Source organism: Paroedura picta, chromosome 3 (assembly GCF_049243985.1).
Source record: "Paroedura picta isolate Pp20150507F chromosome 3, Ppicta_v3.0, whole genome shotgun sequence".
NCBI lineage: Eukaryota > Metazoa > Chordata > Lepidosauria > Squamata > Gekkonidae > Paroedura > Paroedura picta.
Window position 1 is genome coordinate 2,135,457 of NC_135371.1, and position 27,056 is coordinate 2,162,512.

At 48.8% G+C, this 27,056-nt stretch overlaps 2 protein-coding genes across 3 annotated transcripts; one reads left to right on the top strand and one right to left on the bottom strand.

The window, feature by feature from the left end:
• The first annotated feature begins 1,371 nt into the window (after window positions 1–1,371).
• On the top strand, window positions 1,372–6,759 carry LOC143833983 (uncharacterized). Its single transcript, XM_077330411.1, has 4 exons — window positions 1,372–1,507; window positions 2,021–2,094; window positions 2,513–2,639; window positions 4,000–6,759. The coding sequence occupies exons 1-4, from the start codon at window positions 1,387–1,389 to the stop codon at window positions 5,790–5,792; spliced, it is 2,115 nt and encodes a 704-aa protein (XP_077186526.1). The 5' UTR covers window positions 1,372–1,386; the 3' UTR covers window positions 5,793–6,759.
• A 5,996-nt stretch (window positions 6,760–12,755) lies between these two features.
• On the bottom strand, window positions 12,756–27,036 carry LOC143833959 (uncharacterized). 2 transcript variants are annotated; one of them, XM_077330350.1, is made up of 7 exons: window positions 26,924–27,036; window positions 25,743–26,220; window positions 25,429–25,513; window positions 21,255–22,776; window positions 20,995–21,035; window positions 15,728–15,741; window positions 12,756–14,405 (listed from the first exon to the last, which is right to left on the bottom strand). In XM_077330350.1, the coding sequence occupies exons 2-7, from the start codon at window positions 26,166–26,168 to the stop codon at window positions 12,855–12,857; spliced, it is 3,639 nt and encodes a 1,212-aa protein (XP_077186465.1). In that variant the 5' UTR covers window positions 26,169–26,220; window positions 26,924–27,036; the 3' UTR covers window positions 12,756–12,854. The 2 variants fall into 2 exon arrangements, with proteins under 2 accessions (XP_077186465.1, XP_077186464.1); XM_077330349.1 differs by lacking the exons at window positions 20,995–21,035; window positions 21,255–22,776; window positions 25,429–25,513; window positions 25,743–26,220; window positions 26,924–27,036 and adding an exon at window positions 18,237–18,296 and having other exon boundaries at window positions 12,756–14,989; window positions 15,691–15,806.
• Between the last annotated feature and the right edge of the window lie 20 nt (window positions 27,037–27,056).

Genomic DNA, 27,056 nt, shown 5'->3' on the forward strand with positions numbered 1-27,056 from the left:
GCTGCGCTCCGCACAGGCGGCTTTTGGAGGGAAAGCCTCGCGGCAGGGAGCGCAAAGCCTTGCTTTCTATTGGGTGGCGTGGGCCAATCAGAACAGAGCTTGGTGCTGATTGGATGGAACGGAGCGTCCCCGTCAGAATGGGTGTTTGTTCCCCTTGGAAACAAAATGGCCGTTGGGGTGGGGGAGGGGAGGGGAGAAAAAGGCGGGAGTTTCCCTGAAGGGGGCCGGAGTAAAATGGCCGCCCGGGGAAAGTCAGAGGCCCGGGCTGGGGGGGGGCTGGGGGGGCTGGGGGGGCTGGGGGGGGGCTGGGGGCCTTTGGATCGGCTCCCTCGTGCGGAAGAACAAAAAAGGGCCTCTCTTGGTTCGCTGTTGGGGCCCAGAAGTGCTGCGGGCTCCTCTCCACAGTGCTCAATTCCCCCCTCTGCAAATAATGCGGCTTCTTGTTGGAGCTTCTCTGGTTTGGGCCCTGCGGAGAGCCTCAGAAGCGAGGCGACTCCAGGGCAGATGCGCCGCTCACCCTTGGCCCGGGGGCGCTGGCCTCAGCCTGCAGGAGGGAACTCATGGAGGGGGAAGGGGTCTCCGGGGTCATCTAGTCCGACCCCCTGCACTAGGCAGGACACTCGCAACCTGCCGCCCCCCTTGAGCCTTCACAGCATCTGTGCCACTGAAGGACTGCTCTAACTTCTTCCAGATGTTTAGGCGGGATTTCTTTTGATTTAAGTGGTGTAGGGCAGGGGTAGTCAACCTGTGGTCCTCCAGATGTTCATGGACTACAATTCCCATGAGCCCCTGCCAGCGAACGCTGGCAGGGGCTCATGGGAATTGTAGTCCATGAACATCTGGAGGACCACAGGTTGACTACCCCTGGTGTAGGGCAAGGACCTCCTTGGGGCGTATGGAGCCCCCCCTCCCCAAAACATCCATTTTCTGCAGGAGACGTGACCTCTGTAGTCTGGCCAGGAACTGTCATTCCAGGGGATCCCCTGGTCCCCCCTGCACACGGGCACCCCTCTTTAAAAACAAACATCTGTGTGCAGGAAAGCCAATCCCTCCCCATGAATATTTTGCAAATGGGCCTGACCCTTTGCAGAGGGATACCCTAACTCTTTTCACTTATCCCCCCTTATCTCACAGACCCTCAGCTTGCATTTGGTCCCCTGGCTCCCCAAGCAGAGGGGCCTCCCTTGTGACATTATCCCCCCCCCCTCCCGGGGGTGTCCCAATCCCAATTTCGGGAGGGAAACTCTACAGGAGCACCACCCGATTGCATTGATGCTTTTGCAGAACGAGCACCGTCTGTCTGGAAGGGGTTAAGGGGAACGAGACCGAGAGGCCCGCAGTCCTAGAGAGGCCCGTGGGGGGGGGGAATGTGGGTTGGGGGCTGCAATGCCGGACCTCGAGCAGGGAGGCCGGAGGGGGGACTGGGAAGAGAGCCCCGCCTGCCTTTGGAGGAGCCACGCGCGGCCTGAAGCGCAGGATCCGAATCCAGCACCTTGGTGGAAGGGAGGTAGGGGTTTTTTTGGGGGGGGAGGGAGGAGCTGACTTTTGAAGGAAGGGCAGGGTGGTTGCTCTTTCCATCTCTTCCACCCCACTGGCACTGTTTTTCCTTCCCTGGGTCTGGAGTGTGGGTTTTCCCTGCAGGGCTAGTTTTCTGCGTGCAGGGAGAACGCCTCTAGTCAAGCACCCTATCCCGTCTCCTCAGGGTTCTCCCATCTTGTTCCCCGCCCATTCTCCTAAAGGGGGGCAGGAGGAGCATGGCTACTTTGGGGGGGGGGGAGGAAGGAGGGAGGTGGCTTCAAGCAGGCAAAGGGGCTCCTCTCCCAGGAAGGGGTGGGCAGTGGTGGCGAGGAAGCTTTTCCAGGGGAGGAGGGGGATGGGTGAATTAGAAAGGTGAGGCATCTCCCGCCCCCCACTATAACATGTCCCGTTGAGGGGAGAAACGTCGAGGTAAACACTGAATCTAGAAAAGGTGCATGGGACAAAAGGGGTTTTCCACCCTCTTCCTTTCTGCCTCTTCCAGCAGGAGTGGAAAGAGCTCTGGAGCCATCTCCTCTGCAGGCCGAAGGGAGAAGAGCTGCCATGCCATCAGCTCAGGTATGGGGGGAATCTCATGGGGGAACGTGCGGCAGATAGTAGGGATGCTTCTTTGTTGTCCTGCTCGGAGGAAGAGGCCCCTTCCTATTAATTCTCGTGGGAAGGGAGAAACATGGTCACCCTCCTTATCTAGGGCAGCAAGGCAATTGGCACATTCCTTTTGATTTGGTCCAACACCAAATTTCTCCGTAACAAACCTGAATTTCCCACACATACCTATTTGGTCCTTTCTCATCTGGACACCTCATCCCTCTTCCCCCAAAGGCCGCTACTCTGCTACTCCTGAGGTCAGCCTCTCTGCTCCCAAGATGCTCCGAAGAAGGACTGGGGGGAGATATGCCCGTGGGGCTGTTCTCTTCACCTCTTTGTGCTGCTCTTTCCAGTGCTGTGATGAAACCCTTCCTCCTCCTTCTTGCAGGGCGGGGTGTCCTTTGAGGAGGTGGCCGTGTACTTCTCCCCGGGGGAGTGGGCCCTGCTGCGCCCAGCCCAGAGAGCGCTCTACAAGGAAGTCATGATGGAGAACTTTGGGATCGTGGCCTCTCTGGGTGAGGATCTTTCTCTTCGTCTGGCTCAGAGGAATGATGCTAGCTAAGGAAGCCCTTCAGGGAAAGGAGGCCGTCCTTTCCAGTCTGCCCTGCTCCCAGTGGCTGGTCTCTGTGGGAAGGGTGTGATGGCATTTCCAGCTTGGCTTGCCATGGAATAAGCACAGAAGGAGCATTGTTATGCCAGCACCCCTCTAGTTGTCTAGGGCCTCTGCCCTCACAGGATAGAAATAGTTCTCTAAAAGCCCCAGCCCCACCCCAGCTTTCACCTGCAGAGAAGAGATGTCCGGAAACCCAAGAGGAAGAACCTTGATCAGACATGGAGAGGATAATTGCCCAAATCTTTTAAATACAAAATGAGCTTTCTGGATACCCCTTGCAAGAGAGCACCTTCTAAAGGCAAATGATCCAGACTTACGAAGGTCAGTTTGGATTCCAGCAACAAGAAACTCTTATTTTTTTGACAACAAAAGATAAATATTGCTGAAGATGCCAAGGGATTCTTTTCAGCTAAATGTCTTGGCACATTCAAGGGATCAACCTTTTCTGCTCCCTGAGTTAGTTACAAAGGGACAAACTGAAGTACTAAATATTTGTGTTGGAGAGAATCTCAGTTCACCATTTGCACTGTTCCAAACAGATGTGGGCAAAGGAAATTAGTTACTTCAGTCCTGGGAGTAGCAAATAAGAGAGTTTCAGAGCCTTCCCCCACACACACACACCCCGTGGAGAGATAAAGGAGATGAAGTCAATGACTCAGCCATCCATTTCAGGTCAGGTTCTCCCTTCTGACCTACCAGGCCCCTAAGAAGACTAGGGAAGCCACCCTTGGAATTTCAGCTCACCTCCAGGCTACAAAGAGAAAAAGGATGGTTTGGAGGCTGGGTTCTTGGGTGCTGGGTCCCACTGAGGTCCCTCTGTCCTCCCCAGGCTATACCCTCAAATCTCCAGACGTTTCCCAGCCTAGGATCTAGCAGTCCTTTCTCCCATCCCCCACTGATGGCAACCCTCAGATGCAGCCTTCAGATGGATTTTGTACTGTTTGTATCTTATTGTTATTTTTTTGTAGGCCACCGCAAGCCAGCAGTGCTGGAAGTGGCAGCATAAAAGTCTAAAAAATTAAATAATCTACCTGATTATGATGTGCATGGTACCTCTACATCCTGAATTGCTTTTTTGCAACACCCCTCCCCCACACTCTGACTGGGATAGACCAAGAGATCAACATTCTGAACCAAATGTCATGAAGGTAGCCTTGACTCCAAAAGCTGATACCCAGAAAACGTTCGTTTTTAGGTGCTACTAGACTCAAAATTCGGTGTTTGAGTGAAGTGTTATCACATCAGGTATCCCTTTCTTTCAGCAGGAGAGGTGTGGCAGTTAGCGAGTGAAGCAGGACACCACCAATTGATGGAAAAAGAGGATACATATTCAGATGTGAAAGAGAAGTCTGAATATTTGGATGCACCAAAGGAGGACAATGGAAAACACCCAACTAAACGGAGGAATAATTCTGGTCTTGTACAGGGGAATAACTCTGTACAGCAAAAGATATATCATGGAGGCAACAGCGCCATGTGTACTACAAGCAGGGGAAATTTTACTGAAATACCAATTATTAATATACAAGGAATGTGTAACAGAAAGAAAATCTATAAATGCCTGGAGTGTGGGAAAAACTTCAGTGAATCTTTCAAACTTAATTCCCATCAATTAATTCACATGGGGGAGAAACCTTATAAATGCCTGGAGTGTGGCAAAAGCTTCAGGCTAAGTGCATCCCTTACTTCCCATAGAAAAACGCACGCAGGCGAGAAACCATATAAATGCTTGGAGTGTGGGAAAAGCTTCAACTGGAATTCAAATCTTACTTCGCATCAAAGAATTCACTCAGGGGAAAAACCATATAAATGCCTGGAATGTGGCAAAAGCTTCAGCGAGTGTTCCAGTCTTACTTCCCATCAAAGAATTCACACAGGGGAGAAACCATATAAATGTGTGGAGTGTGGGAAAAGCTTCCGTCGAAGTGATAAACTTACTAACCATCGAAGAATTCACACAGGGGAGAAACCATATAAATGCTTGGAGTGTGGAAGAAGCTTCATGAAGAGTGCATACCTTACATGCCACAAATGGACACACACAAGGGAAAAACCATACAAATGTCTGGAGTGTGGGAAAAGCTTCAGTCAGCGTTCCAATCTTACTTCCCATCAAAGAATTCACACAGGGGAGAAACCATATAAATGTGTGGAGTGTGGGAAAAGCTTCCATCGAAGTGATAAACTTACTAATCATCAAAGAATTCACACAGGGGAGAAACCATATAAATGCTTGGAGTGTGGAAAAAGCTTCATGAAGAGTGCATACCTTACATGCCACAAATGGGCACACACAGGGGAGAAACCATTTAAATGTCTAGAATGTGGAAAATGCTTCAGGAATAGTGGATACCTTAGTTACCATCAACGATGTCACACAGGAGAGAAACCATATAAATGCTTGGAGTGTGGAAAAAGCTTCACACATAGTGAATACCTTACATGTCACAAACGGACACACACAGGGGAGAAACCATATAAATGTCTGGAATGTGGGAAAAGCTTCAGTCAGCGTTCCAGTCTTACTTCCCACCGAAGACTTCACACAGGGGAAAAACCATATAAGTGTCTAGAATGTGGAAAATGCTTCAGGAATAGTGCATCCCTTAGTTGCCATCGACGATGTCACACAGGGGAGAAGCCGTATAAATGTCTGAAATGTGGGGAAAGCTTCAGGAATAGTAGACTACTTACTGTCCATCAAAAAATACATGGTGGGAAACCATATAACTGTCTAGAATGTGGAAAAAACTTCAGTGACAGTTCCACTTTTACTTCTCATCGAAGAATTCACACAGGGGAGAAACCATATAATTGCCTGGAGTGTGGGAAAAGCTTCCGTCGAAGTGATAAACTTACTGATCATCGAAGAATTCACACAGGGAAGAAACCATATAAATGCTTGGAATGTGGGAAAAGCTTTAGTCAGAGTAGCAATCTTACTTCCCATCGAAGAATTCACACAGGGGAGAAACCATATAATTGCCTGCAGTGCGGGAAAAGCTTCCACCGAAGTGATAAACTTACTAACCATCAAAGAATTCACACAAGATAGAAACCATATAAATGCCTGAAGTGTGGGGAAAAGTTCCATCAGAGTGCACACCTTCCCACAAATGGAAGAATATGTTGTATAGTCATTATTTTAATTATATTGCCTGGTTAAGTCCTAATGGCAGATTCTGCTTGAAGTGGTTTTCTTATCAGGCTTAATTAAAGTGATTGGCCTTCAGAGACAAAGCCCATCACAGCCAGGGTCCCTCACAACTACAGAAGCACCTCCACCAAGACAGCTTGGTTCCTCTATGCAGGACCCTCTCAAGGTGTCATTCCATCAAAACATCTGGAAGAAGTTCCTGACAGAGCAGTTTCTCAGTGGAACAGGCTTCCTCGGGAGGTGGTGGGTTCTCAATCTTTGGAGATTTTAAAACAGAGGCTGGAGAGCCATCTGACAGGCTGATTCTGTGAAGGTTCAAAGAAGTGGCAGGTTACAGTGTCAGCGATAGGGTGGTGAGTGTCCTGCATAGTGCAGGAGGTTGGACTAGACGACCCAGAGGTACCTTCCAACTCTTATAATTCTGTGGCTTCCTGCAACCAACAAAATCAACAACTGCCTATTCATGTCCATTCTATGTTGTGTCCAAAGTCCAGGGGAATAGCTTGGCTGAGAGCAGGCAGGCTGCCATTCTCTTGGCTTTCTGCAAATTGTAAAATGAAGTTTTCAGAAATACGTTTTGATAAAGGGACAGAAACTAGTCTGTACGGTGTCCTGTATATACGACAATAAACATAATCCTCCTGTGTAACTCCTGTACCACTGAGCGTGTCCATAGAAGCTTGTGCTTGGTTTTGGTTCCTTTTTCCTCGATTTTCTGCTCCTTTTCTGATTTTTTGTAATCGCAACTTCTGTTGTGTTGTTTCCTGGATGCCCCATTCTTGTAGATATAAATTGTGTCACACTCTGTAACCCTCCTTTTTTCAAGGATTTTTAAAAAATAAAGTGAATAAAATACAAATTATAATAAGAACTTGCATTACATTATTATTACATTTTTCTACAACTATTCTTATTATGACAGCAATTCTTCAAATTCTAATATATACCTACTTAAATCAGATTTACTTTCCTCATATATTATATCAAATATATAACTAAATAAGAGGTAACCCCATTTTAATTGAATCAAATTCCACAGGCTTAATTTTAAATATTAATCTGGAATAAAGATAAAAGAATAAGAAAGAAAAAGAGGCTGCATTTCCCGCTGAACGGAAGTGGAAGATAAACTGTCTTATTCCTTGCCGGGAAAAAGGCAAAACACCTAACCAGTTTCTTCCAGATTCTGCTGTGATGTCTTTCGTATTTAAAGTATTATATCAAAATAGTTTTTAAAAGAGTTGGTTTTCAGTTCTTATAAAAGGCTTGAAAATATATACTTTCCCCTCAAGTCTTTTTTAGTAATTCAGTGTTTCAACCGTGAAGCTCACGGATCCAATTCGCACTTGTCTGGGTTCCCTTAATATAAACGAGTCATAGTTTTTAAAAAGGTTTTCCGTTGTTACACAAACTTGAAGGCACAGGCTTCTCAGTCACATATTTCAGTGGTTAATTCAATATTCCAGCAACAACCCTCAATAGTCATAAAACGGCTAATTTCACACACACAGAAAGATGTGAAGCGAGATTTTAAAAGTGAAATAAGAGAATGGGACAGGCAGGTTATTTCTGTTTACATGAAGCAGGACTTCTTCCACATTGTTGGAGATATTTTCAGATAATTAGAAGTGAGATATTACACACACACCCTCCCAATTAACACTGTATTAAGTGTTAATTAAGTGTTAAAAATTAACACTGTATTAAGAGCACCTGGGTTTTGAAGAAGAGTTGGTTCTTCTATGCTGCTTTTCTCTCCCCAAAGGAGTCTCAAAGCGGCTTACATTCCCCTTCCCTTTCCTCTCCCCACCACAGACACCCTGTGAGGGAGGGGAGGCTGAGAGAGCCCTGAGATTACTGAAGAAGAGGAATTGGTTCTTATATGCCGCTTTTCTCTACCCGAAAGAGTCTCAAAGCGGCTTCCATTTGCCTTCCCTTTCCTCACAACAGACACCCTGTGAGGTGGGTGAGGCTGAGAGAGCCCTGATAATACTGCTCATTCAGAACAGCTTTATCTGTGCTGTGGCGAGCCCAAGGTCACCCAGCTGGCTGCATGTGGGGGAGCGGGAAATCAAACCCGGCTCGACAGATTAGAAATCCACACTCCTAATCGCTACACCAAGCTGGTAGCAGGTGTACTCAAGATTTCCTTCTCTCCACCTGGCATTTTAGTACCGAACCAAAGAATCAAAGGAGGTCAAGGACGAGGCTCCCTCTGTTTGCCACCATTGCCCTGAAGCCCTCACTGTGCCATGCTCCTTGAGTCTCAATTAAAGATCAACCATAACAGACATAGACCAAAAAATGCTCACATCTGACCAACTCCCTGAGGCCCCTGAAGTCTTTCATTTCTGCCACTTAGAGCAGTTGTCCACCTGGGGGTTGCGATCCACCCTTTCCCCAGGGGTCACTGCCTCCTTCCTAGTGGTGCGAGGATTGTGCGTGGCCGCTCTGGCCATCACGGAGGCCGGTGGTACCCCTCTGTGCCACAGTGCTGGCTGCCTCGGGCTTCTGTGATAGCCAAAGTGTCCAGGGAGTTGTGTCATCAGGTAAGTTGAAAAACACTGACTTAGAGTCTGGTCTTTTAAACGCACAGAACCCAAAGCAAATTATTATTATTTATTATTATTATTATTATTTTCGACATGCTCACTCAATGAAGCATTTGGGATGCTCACAATGCTCACGGCCTGGTGGTTGAGCCAGTCAACAGAAGGCAACCAACAGGGAAATGAGGCGCACCCATGAGCTTCTCGAAAAGCTGGTTGCACAGAGGACTCTTGGCTGCTGGCTATCAAATCTCCCAGGAGAAGGTTTTGGGCAAGAAATGGTCTTCATTATTTCATTTATTTATTTTATTATATATTTGTATACCACCGCTCCCAGCAAGCTGGCTCGTGGCGGTTCACATCATATAAAACATTCCATAAAATTTCCAAATATTTTGCCCTGCCCACATACAATAAAATCCCCATAAAATCATACCCATTACAAAATCCCTGTAACAACGATTAAAACAACAATACTGTTGGCATTTAAACAATTAACAATCGCTAATTAATTATTAGTTACTACCAATTCTTCCCAGGCAATGGTAGGGCTGTAGCACCACAGATGGAAAAAGGCCCAGGCACAAGGGGAGGGAGATGACCCGATCACATACCCTGGGCCCTCCACCCAGCCTCAACCCAACGCCGGGCGGAAGAGCTCCGTTTTGCAGGCCCTGTGGGACTTCAAGAGCTCCATCAGGACCTGCAGCTCTTCTGGGAGCTCTTTCCACCTGGCAGAGGCCAGGACAGAAAATGCGCTCGCCCTGGTCGAGGCCAGGTGCATCTCCTGGGGACCCGGGACCATCAGCAAATTCATACCTGCAGGACAGAGTGCCCTGCGGGGGGCACAAGGAGGCAAGCAGTCCCACAAGTTGGTAGTGCCCAAGCCATGCATAACCTTAATGGTCAAAACCAATACCTTGAACCTGATCTGGAAACAAATTGATAACCGACATAGTTGTTTCAGCCGTGGCTGGACATGGGCCGTCCAAGATGCCTTAGTGAGGACCCCTGCAGCCCCATTTTGCACCAATTGCACTTTCCGGGTCAAGGACAAGGGCAGGCCTGCATAGCGCGAGTTACAGAAGTCTAGCCTGGAAGTGACTGTGGCAGAGAGTTCTGAAGACAGGTAGGGTGCTGGTAGCTGCGCTTGGCACAGATGAAAAAACACCGCCTGGGCTACTTTCATGACCTGCACCTCCACGGAGAATGAGGTTTCCAAGGTCGTCTCCCAATTCCTAGCTTGGGGCACAGGTGTCAGCTGCACTCCATCTAGCCATGGGAGAGGCAATTCCTGATCCGGCCCCTTCCAACCCAGCCACAGGAACTCTGTTTTGGAAGGGTTGAATTTCAGGCGACTCTTCCTTCTCGAAACCTGGCCTGTGATCCAACGACACTGGCCTTGTTCTTCTTGGAAATTAGAAAGACAATGCAGTCTGACACTGGAAGCTAGAGAGTAAACCAGACCCCTGGTCACCTCAGTGTCCTCCTGCTTCACCAGATGTTTTCCTGCTGTCTCCCTAAAAGGGGTGAAGCAGTGCCATGACTCTTACTCCTGCTGTTCTCCTTAGGACCTCACTGCTCACACCAAAGGCCAGGTACAGAATCAGACCGCCTTCTGCCCCAGCGCAGATCGTACTGTGGAGCTGGTGGGCTCATCATGAGCTGGGACCCAGGCAAGGAGCCTTTAAAGGGAATCAAGTTTGACTGAAAACAATGTGGCATCCTGCACTGACCTCATCACACTGCTGCTCACCCAAGGCTTGGTCGGCCAGACCAGGGGACAAAGTATCCAATCTGCTGGGCAGACTGAATAAGCCTCTGAACTCCTCCGATGATGATGATGGAAAGTAGCACTTTGCTCCTGGGAAGTCCCAGACCTCTGTGGCAGAGGACAACACGGTATCCCTGGCTCTCCTCTGCTCTTGAGCCCTTCTGGCTTCTCAAATGCCCAGTCCTTGCATGTCCCCTGTTGACATCTGTGTTGCCCCTTTGCCAGGCTCGTTGGCTCCATCAGACGAGAGCCAATTGCCAGCACTAGGGAGAGATTGACACCTTGTGAATGGGGTCGCCATAGGACACCCAGAGGTGACCTTGTGCTGCTGCTGCTGGCCCTGGGTGCTGAGACTGGAGGCAAGGAACAGACCGAGACTATTCAGCTAAAGGGCAAAAACTGGACCACCTGGACCACCTTGCAAAGCACCCAAGCGATGGGAGACTCCTATAACAACAGGAATGTAGGCTCCACCTCTGTTCTCTGTCTACCGAGTGACTCTGTCCCCAACCCTTTAGGAAAGAACAAGGGCTGAAGAATAACCAGCCCCATCCAGTAAGAGAGTTGATAAAGTAGCCAGAACAAACAGGCCACCTTAGATTTCTCACCTAATACGAGATGGAAAGGCAGGTTTAAATTAGATGGTTAGGCTACTACTATTAGAGTAGTATACCATGTTTATACTGTTAGGTTGGGAGAAGGAGTTATCATCTTTCCGCCGGGCCTGCAAGACGGAGCTCTTCCGCCAGGCATATGGTTGAGGCCAGGGCGGGGTCCCGATATTCGATTCAAGCTGGGATTCCCCCATGTCCATCTTGTTCTGTTATTGTTATTGATTGATCTGGCTCCCACTAGTAAGACAACAAGAAATTTGGCCTCCTGGCTGGACGAGGAGTGGAGCAGCTAGTGGTTTTCACCTGCTGCTTTTTACCAGTAATAGTATGTGAGGGAATTATGGGGGTTTTATTGTGTTTTTACCTTTTTTATTATTGTAAACCACCGTGAGCCCAATTGGGAATGGAGGTATAGAAATCTAAGTACATAAATAAATAAAATAAATACAGGAGGGGGGTTGTGATAGTTATTGGGTGGAGGTAGGAGGTGGAAATGAGTAAAGAGCAACAGAGTGGTGATGCCTGCCAAGGGCTGGGGAGCCCAGTAATTGGGTGACAAGAGAACTGAGGTGGTGGCAAAGACGGAGGAGAATGAGATACAGTAAGACTTGTACTCCTAACCTCTTTCCCATCCTCAGTGGCGCTGGTGGTGGGGTAAGGAAGAATATAGTCTCTCCGACATTGGTGTTGTGCAATGCCAAGTTGTCCTTGCCAGGCAAGATATGAACCTGGCATGCCTGACAGAAACCTAGGAGCAGGTTGTCACGGTTTTTGAGTCCTTCCCCAGTCTTAGACAAGAGGCCGGGAGGGATAGGGTGGCCATGTTAGTCTGAGAATCCTTCTCCTTCTGGTCACTCCCCGTTCCAATGTTCTCAGGAATTGAACGTGTAGGTCTTGTGTAGGGTAAAGTGAAGAGTTCGGCCATCTGCTTGGTGAACCAACAACCTAACACACCAGCTAACGTCCTGCCCAATTTTCTAGAGTTGGTTGCTGAGTTGGCTATGCAGTTCCCCAGATTATTAATGCTGGGGGACTTCAGTGTCCATGCAGAGAAAACCAACTCATCGCAGAGTTCAGAGCAGGTGTCACTCAATTTATTGCTGGCCCCTCACATCAAGAAGGCCACATCCCGGATTTGAACTTCGGTATGGGGTGGACTCAGGCCAATTGACTAGGGTTCCGTGGTTGGACCACAATACCACCCCTTCCTTGTATGGGTGGAGAGCAGAGGTTGATGTGTTTAGCAGGATCGGAAACCCCTCCAGCAATTCAGTTGATGAGCTGGTGGAGAATTTATGTGTCTGACTCTACAAAGCTATTGACAATACTTCTCCTGACATCTTCTCATTTTCTGCCCGAAGCCAGCTCCTTGTCATGCATCACAGCCATGCAAGCAAAACCAAGCCTGGCAGAAAGCGAGCCTGGCAGAAAACTTGTGATGAAAAATCTTAAGCATTGAGAACCGAGAGCATATTATAAGACTTTTTTGAAGGCTTAGGATATGGTAGTGAATGCCACTAAGAAGGAATTGTATACAGCCACCATTGCCTCCACAAGTTCACGCCTGGTACAATTGTTCAAAACAATTAGATCACTGGCACCCACAGGGCGGTCCTAAATTTGAAGTTTTGTGAGATATTTTGTAGAGAAAATCTTGTTGCCCCACCAGGACTTTCCCACAAGGTTTGATGAAGAACATGAACTAGATGCCCCTCGACCATCCCACCATCCTGTAATGGACCACTTCAATCTGCTCTCCTTGGTGGAAGCAGACAAGGCCTTGGGAACAGTATGCCCAACCTCATGCTCTCTTGACCTCTGTCCCTCATGACTTGTCCAAGCTGGTAGTGAGGATCTCCAAGGCCCCCTCCAGGATATTATCAGTCTGTCCCTGACCTCAGGAACATTCCTGGAGAGGTTGAAATAGGCAATGGTGCAGACTTTATTGAAAAAACAAGAACTGGATCTTATTGTCCCAGCCGACTACCACAAACACCTGGTTAAGAAAGCCTGAGCTAAGCGCTTATAGAGTTTCTCCTTGTGAGGGTTCTTTGATGCAGCTGAAGGTGGCCAAAGTAACTCGATCTCCTCCCGCATTCTGAGCGCTCAAAAGGATTTCCCCATGTGTGATTCTTACATGCCGCTGGAAACTGCTACTGTAACAAAATTGCTTTCCACACTCTGAGCATTCAAAAGGTTTCTCCCCTGTGTGGATTTTTAGGTGCTTTTGAAGACTACCACTCTGATTGAATCGCTTTCCACACTCTAAGCATTCAAAAGGTTTCTCTCCTGTGTGAGTTCTTTGATGCTGTAGAAGATGGTCACTCCGACTAAATCTCTTTCCACACTCTGAACATTCAAAAGGTTTCTCCCCTGTGTGGATTCTCTGATGATGTAGAAGACTGCTACTGTGACTGAATCTCTTTCCACACTCTGAGCACTCAAAAGCTTTCTCCCCTGTATGAGTTCTTTGATGTTGAAGAAAATAGCTATTGTGACTGAATTTCTTTCCACACTCTGAACATTCAAAAGGTTTCTCCCCTGTGTGAGTTCTTTGATGCTGTAGAAGATTGTCACTCCGACTGAATCTCTTTCCACACTCTGAACATTCAAAGGGTTTCTCACTTCCATGGGTTCTTTGATGTAATAGGAGACTGCCACTCTGACTGAATTTCTTTCCGCATTCTGAGCATTCAAAAGATTTCTCCCCTGTGTGAGTTCTTTGATGTTGTACAAGATTGCTATTCTGACTGAATGTCTTTCCACATTGGGAGCATTCAAAAGGTTTCTCCCCTGTGTGGGTTCTTTTATGTTGTACAAGATTGTTACTCTGAGTGAATTTCTTACCACACTCTGAGCATTCAAAAGCTTTCTCCCCTGTGTGGATTTTTAGGTGTTTTTGAAGACTACATCTGTGGTTGAATCTATTTCCACACTCTGAGCATTCAAAAGGTTTCTGCCCTGTATGAGTTCTTTGATGCTGTAGAAGATGGTCATTCCGACTGAATCGCTTTCTGCACTTGGGGCATTCAAAAGGTTTCTCCCCCGTGTGAGTTCTTTGATGCTGCAGAAGACTGCTACTGTGACTGAATCTTTTCCCACACACTGAGCATTCAAAAGGTCTCTCCCCTGTGTGAATACTTTGATGCTGTAGAAGACTGCTATTGTGACTGAATTTCTTTCCACACTCTGAGCATTCAAAAGGTCTCTCCCCTGTGTGTGTTATTTGATGCTGTAGAAGATGGTCATTCCGACTGAATCGCTTTCTACACCCTGAACATTCAAAAGGTTTCTCCTTTGAGTGGGTTCTAAGATGCTTTTGAAGACTACATCTGTGAGTGAATCTCCTTCGACAATCTGAGCATTCAAACTGTTTCTCCCCTGTGTGAGTTTTTTGATGCTGTAGATTGTTAGTCTTACTGAATGTATTTCCGTACTCGGAGCATTCGATAGGTTTCTCCCTTGAGTGGATTCTTTGATGCTGTTGATGATGGTCTCTTCGATTGAATCTCTTCCCACACTCCGAGCATTCAAAAGGCTTCTCCCCTGTGTGGATTCTTTGGTGCAAGAGGAGCTGTGATCTGTATTTAAAGAACCTTCCACACTGAAAGCATTGACATGCCTTCGTTGTACAGTTCCTTGGGAAATTTAGATTTCCCTGTGTTCCATCGGAGGATATCATTCCATTATCTGGATGGATAAATGGCCTCTCTCCTGAATGAATACTTTGCCACTTAATAAGTTCTGATTTCTGCAAGAAACACTTAGCATGGTTTAAGCAGCTATAGTGTTTCTCTCCTGCATGTGTTTGTTGATGTTTAAGGAGCTCTACTCTACAAAGGAATTTCTTTCCACATTCCAGGCACGAATGGGTCTTTTTTCCTCTGTGCATTCCCAGATGGATATTATATTGAGTTTGATCTGAAAAATTCATGCCACACTCCAAACACTTGTAGGTTTCCTCCACAATGTGAATTGCTTTGTCGAAATCCTCCCCTTGGCAAGGAGTGGGTTCATCTGTTTTCTCAACTATCTGGCTTTCTTTCTGCCTCTGGGGTCTGCCTGGATTCCAGAAGCTTCCTCTCAAGTCTCCATTCCTGACTTCCTCTTGTGACAGATGATGCAGTTCCTCTTCCTCCTCATTCCTCTGATCACCTTCTGTGGGAATAAAGAGAGAAATCTCATTAGCACCAACACAAGGAGGTCTGATTTGCACTTGAAATTCCAGCCACACAAAGGGTGTCTTCCTGTCAGACATTGAAATGCCTAGGCCTCTCCAATATAACCCCACAATACAAAGGGTTCCCTTCATGGTTTGTAGAAAGGATGCTAGTTGTTGCGTGTGTGTGTCATTGTATCTAGGTGATGACTGAAGACAAGAGTGGACAATCCTTTTTCCTCATTTGGCCTAGCTGTTCTCATTGAAGAAGCTGATACCCTTCATTTTTTCGGAGTGTTGGTCTTCATCTCGACCGAGGTAGACAAGGGTTTACGATCTTGGGAGTGAATCCCCCAGACGACCCACCTTTTCACTTTGCTAACAGAAGGACACTTCGGCTGCCTATGGGCTGGACATGCAGGAGTGATTTGGGTGACAGACCCTTTTCCGAGGGGCTCTCGGCTCATCCTGGGTTTCAGGCCAGGACCCCCGTCTCTGGCTCAGGTGACGGCTGCAGTTGCCCCTCAACCTGCCAGCTGGTTTGGTTCCTACTCCCAGACTGTGCTGCACATCACTTTCACTCCCCATAGGAAAGGAGTGGGGCAGGCCTGAAAATGATGCATTTGTATTCAGTATTTTGATCTGTGCTTCAGCCCGATGGCAGCCATTTGTACCTTTGGCACCCATGAAAGATCCTTACCCAGAGAGGCCATGCTCCCATCCATCTCCAGCATGACTTCCCCGAAGAGAGCTCTTTGGCCCGGATCCCTCTGCTTCAGTGAAAGACCCGGCCACCTCCTCAAAGGAAAAGGGACACTGGAAGAAAAAGAAGAATCCCTCTTCAGAGACCATGCCAGGCAGAGGAGGGGGAGCACGGGGAGGGGGCAACTGGGGAGGGCGCAGGATGGAGAGCCTGGCATGTCCACTTCCTGTGATAAAGACTGCTAGACTAGACTGCCTCGCGCATTGTTGGTTTGAATCCTGCTTGGTGCACCCTCCTTCCCTGGGCTCTGAGACCCTGCCCCGTAGACACACTCAGCAAAATCTGTAAGGAGTTTTAGTAAATTGTGGCAGAGGCCAAAGAGAAGGTACTACAGAAGCCAAGATGTTACGTCAATGTGTATGAAAATGCCAGGGTAATATTGATGGGTTCCCACAATGCCTGCTGATGCCCTGACATCACATCCTGCCCATGCTTCACCACCGAACACCACAGCCGTGCCAGACTGCATGCTGCATGCCGGCATCCATAGTCCGCTCTCCTCTTTCTGACTGGGGCGCATCAGTCTTCTGGAAAGCCTTACTGCAGGGCCATAGAAAATGCATGCTGGCCACAAGCAATGCATTTTGGGAGATAGGATGCTGCAGAACATGGAGATTCCGTTTCTTTGCCATGGCTAACAGCTGCTCCCAGGAACTGTCTCCCTTTCCTTTTTTTGAGCTGCTTTGGGTCCTATTAATATAAGGAAGATAACACAGACATATTTTAGTCAACATGAGTGAGAATGGAATGGCCCTCCAGGAATCTGCCTAATGCCCTTTCAACTTACAGCACTACAAAATGTACATAAGGTAAAGGTCTCCCCTGTGCAAGCACCGAGTCATGTCTGACCCTTGGGGTGACGCCCTCCAGCGTTTTCATGGCAGACTCAATACGGGGTGGTTTGCCAGGGCCTTCCCCAGTCATTACCGTTTACCCCCCAGCAAGCTGGGTACTCATTTCACCGACCTCGGAAGGATGGAAGGCTGAGTCAACCTTGAGCCGGCTGCTGGGATTGAACTCCCAGCCTCATGGGCAGAGCTTTCAGACAGCTGCCTTACCACTCTGCGCCACAAGAGGCTCATTACAAAATGTACATACTAGGATCCTATTTACATTCATTAGTATCCTGATTGGGACTGCTTTGGCTAGGCCAGTCTTGCCAGGTGTCGGAAGCTAAGCTGGCATTGGGATGGGAGGCCTCCGAGGAAGCCCAGGGTCACCCGAGAGGCAGCCATGGGAAAGCACTTCTGACCGTCGCTTGCCTTGAGACCCCTGCAGGGTCGTTGTAGATCAGCTGGGACGGCCACAACAACAACTACCCCAAGTCACTAAGAACTCTGATCTGTGGAGCATTTTAGACAGTGCTAAGGAATTGCAGGGGGGGCTTGCTGAGGGGGGGGGGCCTGCAGACGAAGTCCCTGCTCAGGGGAGGGAAGCTGCCTGGGTAGAGCCTAGAAGGTGAGCGACTGCCCTGGAGGAGGGGGCTCCAAGGCCACGAAGGGCTAGGAAGAGGAGACCCCACTTTCCCACTTTCCAGCCTGATCCTCCCTTGGCCATGGGGGGGGGGGGAGTGGGCCTGCAGGGCCATCTATGGGCACCCGGTAGGAGGGGCCATTTGAGTCGGGGGTTTGACATTTGTCTCTGCCGAAGAAGAAGAAGAAATTCTGGCCCTGCAGTGGGGGGGGGGCTGACCCTGACAAGAGAGGGAGTCGTGAACCACCTTCAGTCCAGCAGTCCTCCCAGGCCCCTCTGCCCTGGGCAAGAGCCTTCTCAGAGGCCCCTCCAGGGCTTTTGCTTGTGGGCCACCACGACCGCCCCCCCCCCTGGGCGCAGACCCTAGTCCTGAAGAGCCCTGAGGTTGCTGGGCAATTGGGCTCAAGCAACATCCGCCATCCTCCCCCTCGGACACCCCCTCTGTGACCTGAAGCCACCTGACCTCCCTGAGGCTCCGCCCAAGTATAGTTGAAACGCTATTTTATGACTGTATCAGATGCTTAGGTTGTTCTAGGCATGACCCATGAAGTGTTTCCTGCGAACCGCCCCGAGCCATATGGGAAAGCGGTATACAAATGTAATAAATAAATAAAATAAATCTTACAGGGCAAAAGGCGACCCTCCTGTGGAGTGGCGGGGGGCAGGGCGGGCGCCGTCTTGGCCTCAAGGGGGGGGTGCAGGGGAGGGGGCGGGGCGACCCTGCCCAGGTTCAGCGGGGGGGGGGAGGGGGAGGGCCCGCACAGGGGAGGGCGGCTGAAAACTCGCCCTCTGACGCCCCCCCCGCAGCATCTCCCCCCACTGAAAACCTCATTCCCCCACTCCCCAGACTTACTCGCGAGGAAGCCTCCACAGGGTCCTCCCGTTGCAGCCAGGCCCTTCGGCCCTGCAATAACAAAGCCGCCTGGCCCGGCCTCTCTAGGACCGTTTATGCACTGGAGGTTTCATGCCTGGCTGCAGGCTGGAGATTTAGTCCTGGCAGGTGGCCCCACCTCTTCCTGCACCCACACGGGGGAGCATTTGGCCTGGTGTGCCTCATCCGCCCCGATCTGTGCTCCTGCAGGGGGGGGGGCTGGGGCAGTGAAGTTCTGAGTGTGTAAATGGTCTAGGAGGCAACTCGCTGGAGTTAACTCTTTCGGGGCTGCAGGCGGCGGGAGGAGAAAAGACCGGGAGGAGGCGCCGGACTCCTCCAGCGGGGCTCTGCCCTCCCTCCCTCCTGGGTAGCCCCACGATGGGGAGATTCCTTTGGGTAGAGAAAAGCGGCATATAAGGACCAACTCTTCTTCTTCAGAAATGAGGATTCCCTGGTTGGGAATCCTGGCTTCTAGCCTGGGGGGAGGCAGGGCCTCTTCCTTGATTCCAGCAGCACCCGTAGAGGAGACACCTGGAGAATTGCGGGGCCTCTCTTTGGAGAAAGCCAAGAATAAAGAGAAGAAGAAGAAGAAGAGTTGGTTCTTATATGCCGCTTTTCCCTACCCGAAGGAGGCTCAAAGCGGCTTACAGTCGCCTTCCCATTCCTCTCCCCACAACAGACACCCTGTGGGGTGGGTGAGGCTGAGAGAGCCCTGATATCACTGCCCGGTCAGAACAGTTTTCTCAGTGCCATGGCGAGCCCAAGGTCACCCAGCTGGCTGCACGTGAGGGAGCGCAGAATTAAACCCGGCATCCAAGATTAGAAGTCCGTGCTCCTGACCACGACACCAAACTGGCTAAATAAAGCCAGTAATAATAAAGAGGCGGAAAGAGAGTTCGGAGGTGGAGCGCACAAGTAAATGGGAAGCGTGGAACGGAATTTCAGGTGCAAGTCAGACCTCCTTGTGGGGATGCTAACAGGATCTCCCTCTTTATTCCAGTAGAAAGTGATCAGATTAAGCTTGGCTCACCAGACCAGAAGCTGGAGCTCTGAACTACCCCACCAAGCTGACTACTGGACGCGATTCCAGAACCGTGACCCCGGGATCCCCATGCCCTGTGCACGTGGCTCACTCCAGCCAGTCAGTGTGGAGGCAACCTGTGTGTGATTATGGGCCTCCCTTTGCACAAGACTGGAGCAGCCTGCCCCAAGATGGACCTCTGCATGGTTGGACGTCTGGCCTGTCCTTGAGCCACCCCTCAGTCCTCCGCCTGCTTGATGTCAATCAATCAATAATCATTAATCGGTTGCCCACAGGGCCCAGTAAGAGTTGAGCTGAGGCTCTTACAATGTATCATTGTTATTATCATGTTAAATTATTATTGTCTTTAATTGTCTTTAATTATTATTATTACTGCTGTTATTGTTACCTGTTACCATGTGTTAATTGTATCCTCCCTGTTTTCTGTAAACTGCCCTGAGCCTTCAGGGAGGGCAGTATATAATGAATGAATGAATGAATGAATGAATGAATGAATGAATGAATGAATGTATGTAGCCTCTGACTACACCTCTGACCTCTGCCTGCCCCCCCCCCCCCTTCGGACTGAGCTTCTGACCTGGGACTGGGGCTAACTGTTGCCAGGCTTATCCTGCCGCACAGCACTGCTGCTTTGAGACTCTCAATGGAGAAAAGCGGCGTCTGAAAACCAACTCTTCTTCTCTGTTGTTTGCACCATCTCTGGCCAGCCAGCTAGGTTGAGACCCATCTGAAGATTTGGGGGGATGGAGCCTAGAGATGGGAGGGTTTGGGGAGGCAGGGAACCTCAGCTGGGCATAGTTCCGTGGTGGAGACCACCCTGCAAAGCAGCCATTTGCTTAAGGGGAACTGACCTCCGATACCTGCAGTTCTAATTCTGGGAGATCCCCAGGGACCACTAGGAGTTTGAGGGATCTCTGGGCCTCTCTCCCCCACTCTCCTTTCCTGGTTTTCCTGCCACCTGCTTTTCTTCTTCCAAGGCAGGGCTTTCCCTCTTTCATAGCTGGTCTTAACCTTTTTTGAGCCATGGCGGTCTGGAGAAACCTCTGGACTTCTTCTCAGGAGAAATGCTTTTAAATGCACATGATGCAAAGCATTACAAAGGAAGCCCATTATATTGACGTAGTTAACAAAATATTTTTAAAGAACAAATGTATAATATACTGCTATCTATGGGCTTCTTTATTAGTGCATTAAATAATACCTGGAGCTTGGGTGGACGCCTGGCGTGCCCTCGTGGCCACCACACCTAACAGGGCTACAAAGGATGGACAGTCTTATGGAGATACAAGAACTCTCCTTTGAACTGTGCAGTTTTGCAGATTAGTTACAAAAGATGAAAACGGCTCACTTTCTTCCATGTATTGATCAAAAAACAATTGGAAATCAATGTAGGCATCTGGGTCACCAATCGGAGAAGACCCAACTTCACTGTTCTATGGCTGAACGAGCAGGCACAAAGTTTGACCGACAATCGGTCAGGGATCTCATATGAGCCTCCATAGACAGGAAGGCTGGGATCACATACAGTCTAGCAATGGGTCTAATAACAACCCTAATTTCAGAACAACAAGGATGTCTCGAGATATATACAACAACTGAATTGTGATATGAAAATACTAGTGACATCTCTTAGTGAAACACTCAATTTCAGTTAGAGCTTATAGTGAAAATAAAGTTAATTTTTCCCCATCCAAGTTCACAGGTCCCCTGAAATCTATCCACAGATCTATACTTATCTATTTGATCTGAGGATTTGGAATATATACATAATCCTTCTAGTTTTGGAGATTCTGAGCATTCAAAAGTTTATCCTTTGTATGATTTCTCAAAAACTTTATAAGACTATAATTCTGACTGAATCGCTGTCCACATTCTGAGCATTCAAAAGGTTTCTCCCTGTCTGGATTCATCCGCTCAAACTGAATTTCTTTCTACACTATGAGCATTCAAATAGTTTCCAATTTGTGTGGGTTCTTAGATGCTGTTGAAAACTGCTATTACACAATCGCTTTCCACATACTGAGCATTGAAAAGGTTTCTCCTCTTGTTCCTTGAAGGTGTTGCATCTGATCACTCCCAATTAAATCTCTTTCTACGCTCTAAAATCCAAAGGGTTTTGTGTGGGTTCCTAAATGCTTGTGAAGATGGCCACTTTGACTGAACCTCTTTCCACATTCTAAACACTGAAAAGGTTTCTCCCCCGTGTGGATTGTTTGATGCCGATGGAGAAGGCCACTCTGACTGAATCTCTTTCCACAGTCTGAGCATTCAAAAGGTTTCTCCCCTGTGTGGATTCTTAGGTGCTTTTGAAGACTACATCTGTAACTGTATCTTTTTCCACATTCTGAGCATTCAAAAGGTTTCTCTCCTGTGTGGATTCTTTGATGCTGTTGAAGAGCACCACTCTGACTGAATCTCTTTCCACATTCTGAGCATTCAAAAGATTTCTCCTCTGTGTGGATTCTTAGGTGATGTTGAAGACTATATCTCTGACTGAATCGCCTTCCACACTCTGAGCATTCAAATGGTTTCTCTCCCGTGTGGGTTCCTAAATGCTTGTGAAGATGGCCACTTTGACTGAATCGCTTTCCACATTTTGAGCATTCAAAAGGTTTTTCCCCTGTGTGGGTTCTTCGATGCACCAGGAGATCGCAATTCTGACTGAATCTCTTTCCACACTCGGAGCATTCAAATGGCTTCTCCTTTGTGTGGGTTCGTAGGTGCCTTTGAAGGTCACAATTTCGGCGGAATTTCTTTTGACATTCTGAGCATTCAAAAGGTTTCTCTCCTGTGGGGGCCCTTATATGCTGTTGCAGATGGCCACTCTGACTAAATCTCATTCCAAAATCTAAATCTTCAAAAGGTTTCTCCCCCGTGTGGATTATTTCATGCTGTAGAAGATTAGCAAGGTGACTGAATTCCTTTCCACATTCTGAGCGTTCAAATGGTTTCTCACCTGTGTGGGTTCTTTGATGATGCTGAAAATTGCTCCTATTACTCAGTCTCTTTCCACACTCTGAACATTCAAACGGTTTCTCCCCTGTGTGGGTTTTTTGGTGCAGAAGAAGCTGTGATCTGTATTTAAAGTACTTTCCACACCGAAAGCATTTACAGGCCTTCATCATAACGTACCTTGAGAAACGTCCATTAACCTGTTTTCTGCAAGAGGAGATTCCACTCTCTGAGCTAATAAATGGCTTCGCTCCTGAATGAATGCTTTGGTGGTTAATAAGGTCTGATTTCTGTGAGAAAGTCTCACCACAGTCTGAGCGGCTATCATGTTCCTCTCCTGCATGTGTTTGTTGATGTTTAAAGAGCTCTGCTCTGTAAAGGAATCTCTTTCCACACTCCAGGCATTGATGGGTCTCCTTTCCACTGTGCATTCGCAAATGGGTATTATATTTGGTTTGATCCGATAAGTCCATTTCACCCTCCAAGCACTCATATGTTTCCTCCACCATGTGAATTTCTTCATGGAAATCTCCCCCTTGACAAGGAATGGGTTGATCCCTCTTCTGGACTGTGTGGTTTCCTTTCTGCCACTGAGATCTGCCTTGATTCCCAAATTTTCCTTTCACATCTTCATCCGATGACAAATGATGCAGTTCCTCGTCCTCCTCAGTCCTCTGTCCATCCCCTGTTGGAATAAAGGCAAAGTTTCTGTTATTACCCACACAGGGGAGTCTGATCTGCACTTAAAATTCCAGCCACCTTAATGCGTCAGAGGCTGGTTCCTGCACTCCACTGAAACGTACAATAATATACACGTTGAAAGTGGTTTTCCACTTGTTCCTGAGGTCCAACACTTAAGTCTCCTCCAGCCTCTTCATTTTGGACTTTTTCCAAAGAGAACCCCTGGAATTCCCCAAGTAGTTCCTCTACATCTGCTGGTGGAATCAAGAATAAAGCCCCGGCCCAACTCAGGCAAGAGAGAAGTTCTCCACCGCCTCCCCCCCCCAAAAAAAAACCCTTTGCTGTAAGCTAGGGAGAAGCATTTAGTTGCCAACTGAAGATAAGCATTGATGACCCTGTCCCCACATTCAGCCTGCCTTTTCTTGACTAAGTCCCCCCCCCCTTCTTTCCTTATTTATCATGCAACTTCTGCACTAATCATACAAGAGCCATATCTGGTGGGGCTCCACCAAAGGGCCTTTTCCCCAAGGACCTAAGTGGTTCCCACCTGGATATCCTGGCGTGAAGAGCAACCCAAATAATCAAGACAGCCCCAGCCATTCCTCCCTTATCTGAAGTGCTGGGCAGGAAGACTTCTTCCCCCACTCCATCATGTACTCAGCCATCCACTGGTCTGGCCAAACTCTCAGTCTCTCTAAAGCTGTGGTTCTCAACCTTCCTAATGCCACGACCCTTTAATACAGTTCCTCATGTTGTGGTGACCTCCCAACCATAAAACTATGCAAGGGTTCTTTCACAGAAATTGAACCAAAACTGACCCATGGCATGAAGATCCACTGTTCATGATTGAAGAAGAAGAAGAAGAAGAAGAAGAAGAAGAAGAAGAGTTGGTTCTTATATGCCGCTTTTCCCTACCCGAAGGAGGCTCAAAGCGGCTTACAGTTGCCTTCCCATTCCTCTCCCCACAACAGACACCCTGTGGGGTGGGTGAGGCTGAGAGAGCGCTGATATCACTGCCCGGTCAGAACAGTTTTATCAGTGCCGTGATGAGCCCAAGGTCACCCAGATGGTTGCATGTGGGGGAGCGCAGAATCGAACCTGGCATGCCAGATTAGAAGTCCGCACTCCTAACCACTACACCAAACTGGCTCTCCAGGATATAAATTAGGTATATTGGATATAAATTGGGGTTTTCCCGGGGTTCATCAGTTCAGTTCTGTCTCTTGATTTCACTCTTTTCCGCTGCTCCAGACGGACAAATGTTCTATCTCAATCTACCTCGCAAGCCTGTTGTGTGGATGGCACCCCCCCAGCCAAGCTGCTTGCCCTGCCACAACCCCTGTGCAAGGGTCATTTGACCCCCAGAGGGGTCCCAACCCCCAGGCTGAGATCCACTGCTCTAAAGCAGTGGTCCCCAACCTGCGGGCCGCGGCCCGATGCCGGGCCGCGAAGGCCATGGCGCCGGGCCGCGGCTCCCTCTCCCCGCCCCCCCCCCGCAGTAAAAAACTTCCCAGGCCGCAAGCTTGCGGCCGGGGAAGCTTCTTACTGCGGGAGGGCGGGGAGAGGGAATCAGAGCCGCGCCCGCACATCGCGGAAGTGCCGCGCATGCATGATTTCGGCCGTGCATGACGCATTCACACATGCGCAATGCGCGGCCCGCTGCCCTGCCGGTCCCCAGCCTCAGAAAGGTTGGGGACCACTGCTCTAAAGGAACACTTCTCCTTGAGACTTTAGTAACACAAAAGAAGAAAAACTCCCATTCACAACGCACACAAAAAATGCCTCTCATCTCCAGAGAAGATGGTCTTTTCGTCACTCCCACATTCTAAAATCAACACCTTTTCTCCTCTTCAGTCTGAGCAGAAATGTATAAAAATTATTCCTCAGGCCATTCAACCTGGAGCAGGTTTGGGACCCCAGCCTGTCCCCTCAGCTATACAGCTGAATTCCCTACTTTTCCATCCAATTCTGCTCCCCCAGAGCTGCCCAGCTGTCCTTGGGAAGCCGGCCTGCATGTCTCTGATTCTTCCCTATTATTTTCCCCCTTAGGAGCAGGAAGATTGTCAGCGGGAAGGATTTAAACTTGGTTCACGTGTGCATTCTTTCCTTTCTGTAGCTCTTCTCTTTTTATTTACCAGATCTAACCTGGTTCTCTTTTGTTAAGAGATTTCTGTTCTGGTTTAAGAAGCTCACACCCTGGTAGGCATAGGATTACCGTCTTGGAAATTAATACCCCACGCTGCATGTGTTTTCTCTTTGCTTGCTCTGTGTAACATCTTCTTGTTGATGACAGCCAAGTCCAGAACTACAAAGATTAGGCCTGAATGCTTTAGATAAAGACAGAAGAGTGTGTGTGTGTGTGGGGGGGGATTGTGCCCTGGCCCCCCAAATTGATGACTGATCTCCTGGGGCCACTCTTTGGATCCGGTCCCTGCTGAAGCCACAGCCTCCTGCCTCCAGGCACCCCAACCGGAGGGAAGGTCTGCTGTGCCAGGAGAAGGCCAGTGGGAGAAAAGAGAAGGCCAAACCTTTGTTTACACTGAACAGACATTTTAAACTATTTCCATCAAAAAGTTACATGAAAGCTGCATTTCTTTCTTCCACCAAACCATTTCCCTGTGTGCCCCAATGCCATCTGGCCAAAAGGAGGCCTTACCAGGTGAGAGGGCCTCCTGGCCATGATCCTGAGATCCTTCTCCCTCAGAGAACTTTGCTTCAGGCTTCACTGATGGTCCCCACACCTGGAATAGCAGAAAAACAGAGAAGGGATGGAACAGCCCAAGGAGACCCAGTCTACCCCACTCCCAGGTCCCTCATCCCTGTATCGATCAGCAGAACTCATTCCATGAGGGCAAGAATCAGGGTTGGGTTTTCTTCCAAGCCAAGTGAGTTCCCTCCAGGTAGGAATATCTGGCCAGAAAGCCTTAGGATAAAGCTGTTGCTCAAACTGAGTGCAGGAAACCCCCTCACCTGCTCGGCCTGCCTCTTCTCCTCTGCCTGGCTCAGGAGGAAGCCTTCGGCTAGGGCCACCGCCTGGGCGCTGCTCTCTGGCCCACATCCTCTCACCCAGCCCTGCATCTCCTGGGGCAGGAGGGCCAGGAACTGCTCCAGGATCACCAGGTCCAGGATCTGCTGCTTGGTGTGCCTCTCTGGCTTCAGCCAGTGGCTGCAAAGTCCATGGAGCATTCGGCAAACCTCTCGGGGCCCTTCGGCTTCATGGTAGCGGAACTGCCGGAAGCATTGGCTGCGTACTTCTGCAGTCATAGTGTCCTGAACTAAGATCTCTGGAGCAGCTCTTTCCCAGAATTCAGCAAACCTCTCTGCTTGAACAGGATGGGGACCTTTGCTTGATCTCTTGCCAGTTCCAGGTTCTTCTGAGTCCTTGTGCTCTTCCATCTTCTTCCCTTCAGTTGCCTCCGACTTGGGATAGAGACCCTTCCCCCTGTAACTATGAAGGGGAAGAGGAAAATATATCAAAATGCCAGAAAAACCCCTGAAAGAACCAACGACATCACTGGTGTAATTGTACAGCTAACCAGAAATTTGAAAAGCGCCACTGAAGGAAAGTGTAAATGTTAACAAGAACTTCAAAATGATGCAGAATTACCTAGGAGGCTACACCTTACATACATTTTAAAAATTACATAATAGAATCCTACTTAGAATAAAGTAGCCCAGTCTAGCCTTATATATATCCACATGACTTTGGGACTCACCTTGGACAGAACTTCCCTCTTAAACAGTTCAATTATCTGTAGTTTGCAGAAAAGTGGGAGCCCCCTGACCTCTTCAAGCAGGCCAGTCCACAGTTGGGGGGGGAGCCAGGTTTCATTCTCCACTCCTCCTTTTCATGCAATCAACTGGTTGACCTCAGGCTAGGCACAGTTCTGTTAGAGCTGTTCTCACAGAGCAGTTCTCTCAGAACTCTCTCATCCCCACCTAACCTCACAGAATATCTGTTGCGGGGAGAGGGAGGCAAGGCGATAGTAAGCCGTTTCGAGACTCCCTTGGGGTTGCGAAAAAGGGGTTATAAAACCCCACTCTTCTTCTGCCGCTCATTGCAATGTATAGGGCGAACTGCATTGGAAGCCTTAGGAGATGGAGCGGTTAAGAAATGCAATAATAATAATACATTTTACTCCGTGACTTACTCGTGAGTAAAGCTTCCCGGGATCCAGCCGCGAGGCTCTTCCCCCCTGTGGGAACTCTGAAGCCCTCCCCGGCTTCTCCGGCCCTTCAATAACAAAGCCTCTCCTCCTCCCCCCCGCCCGCCTCGCTGGGCCT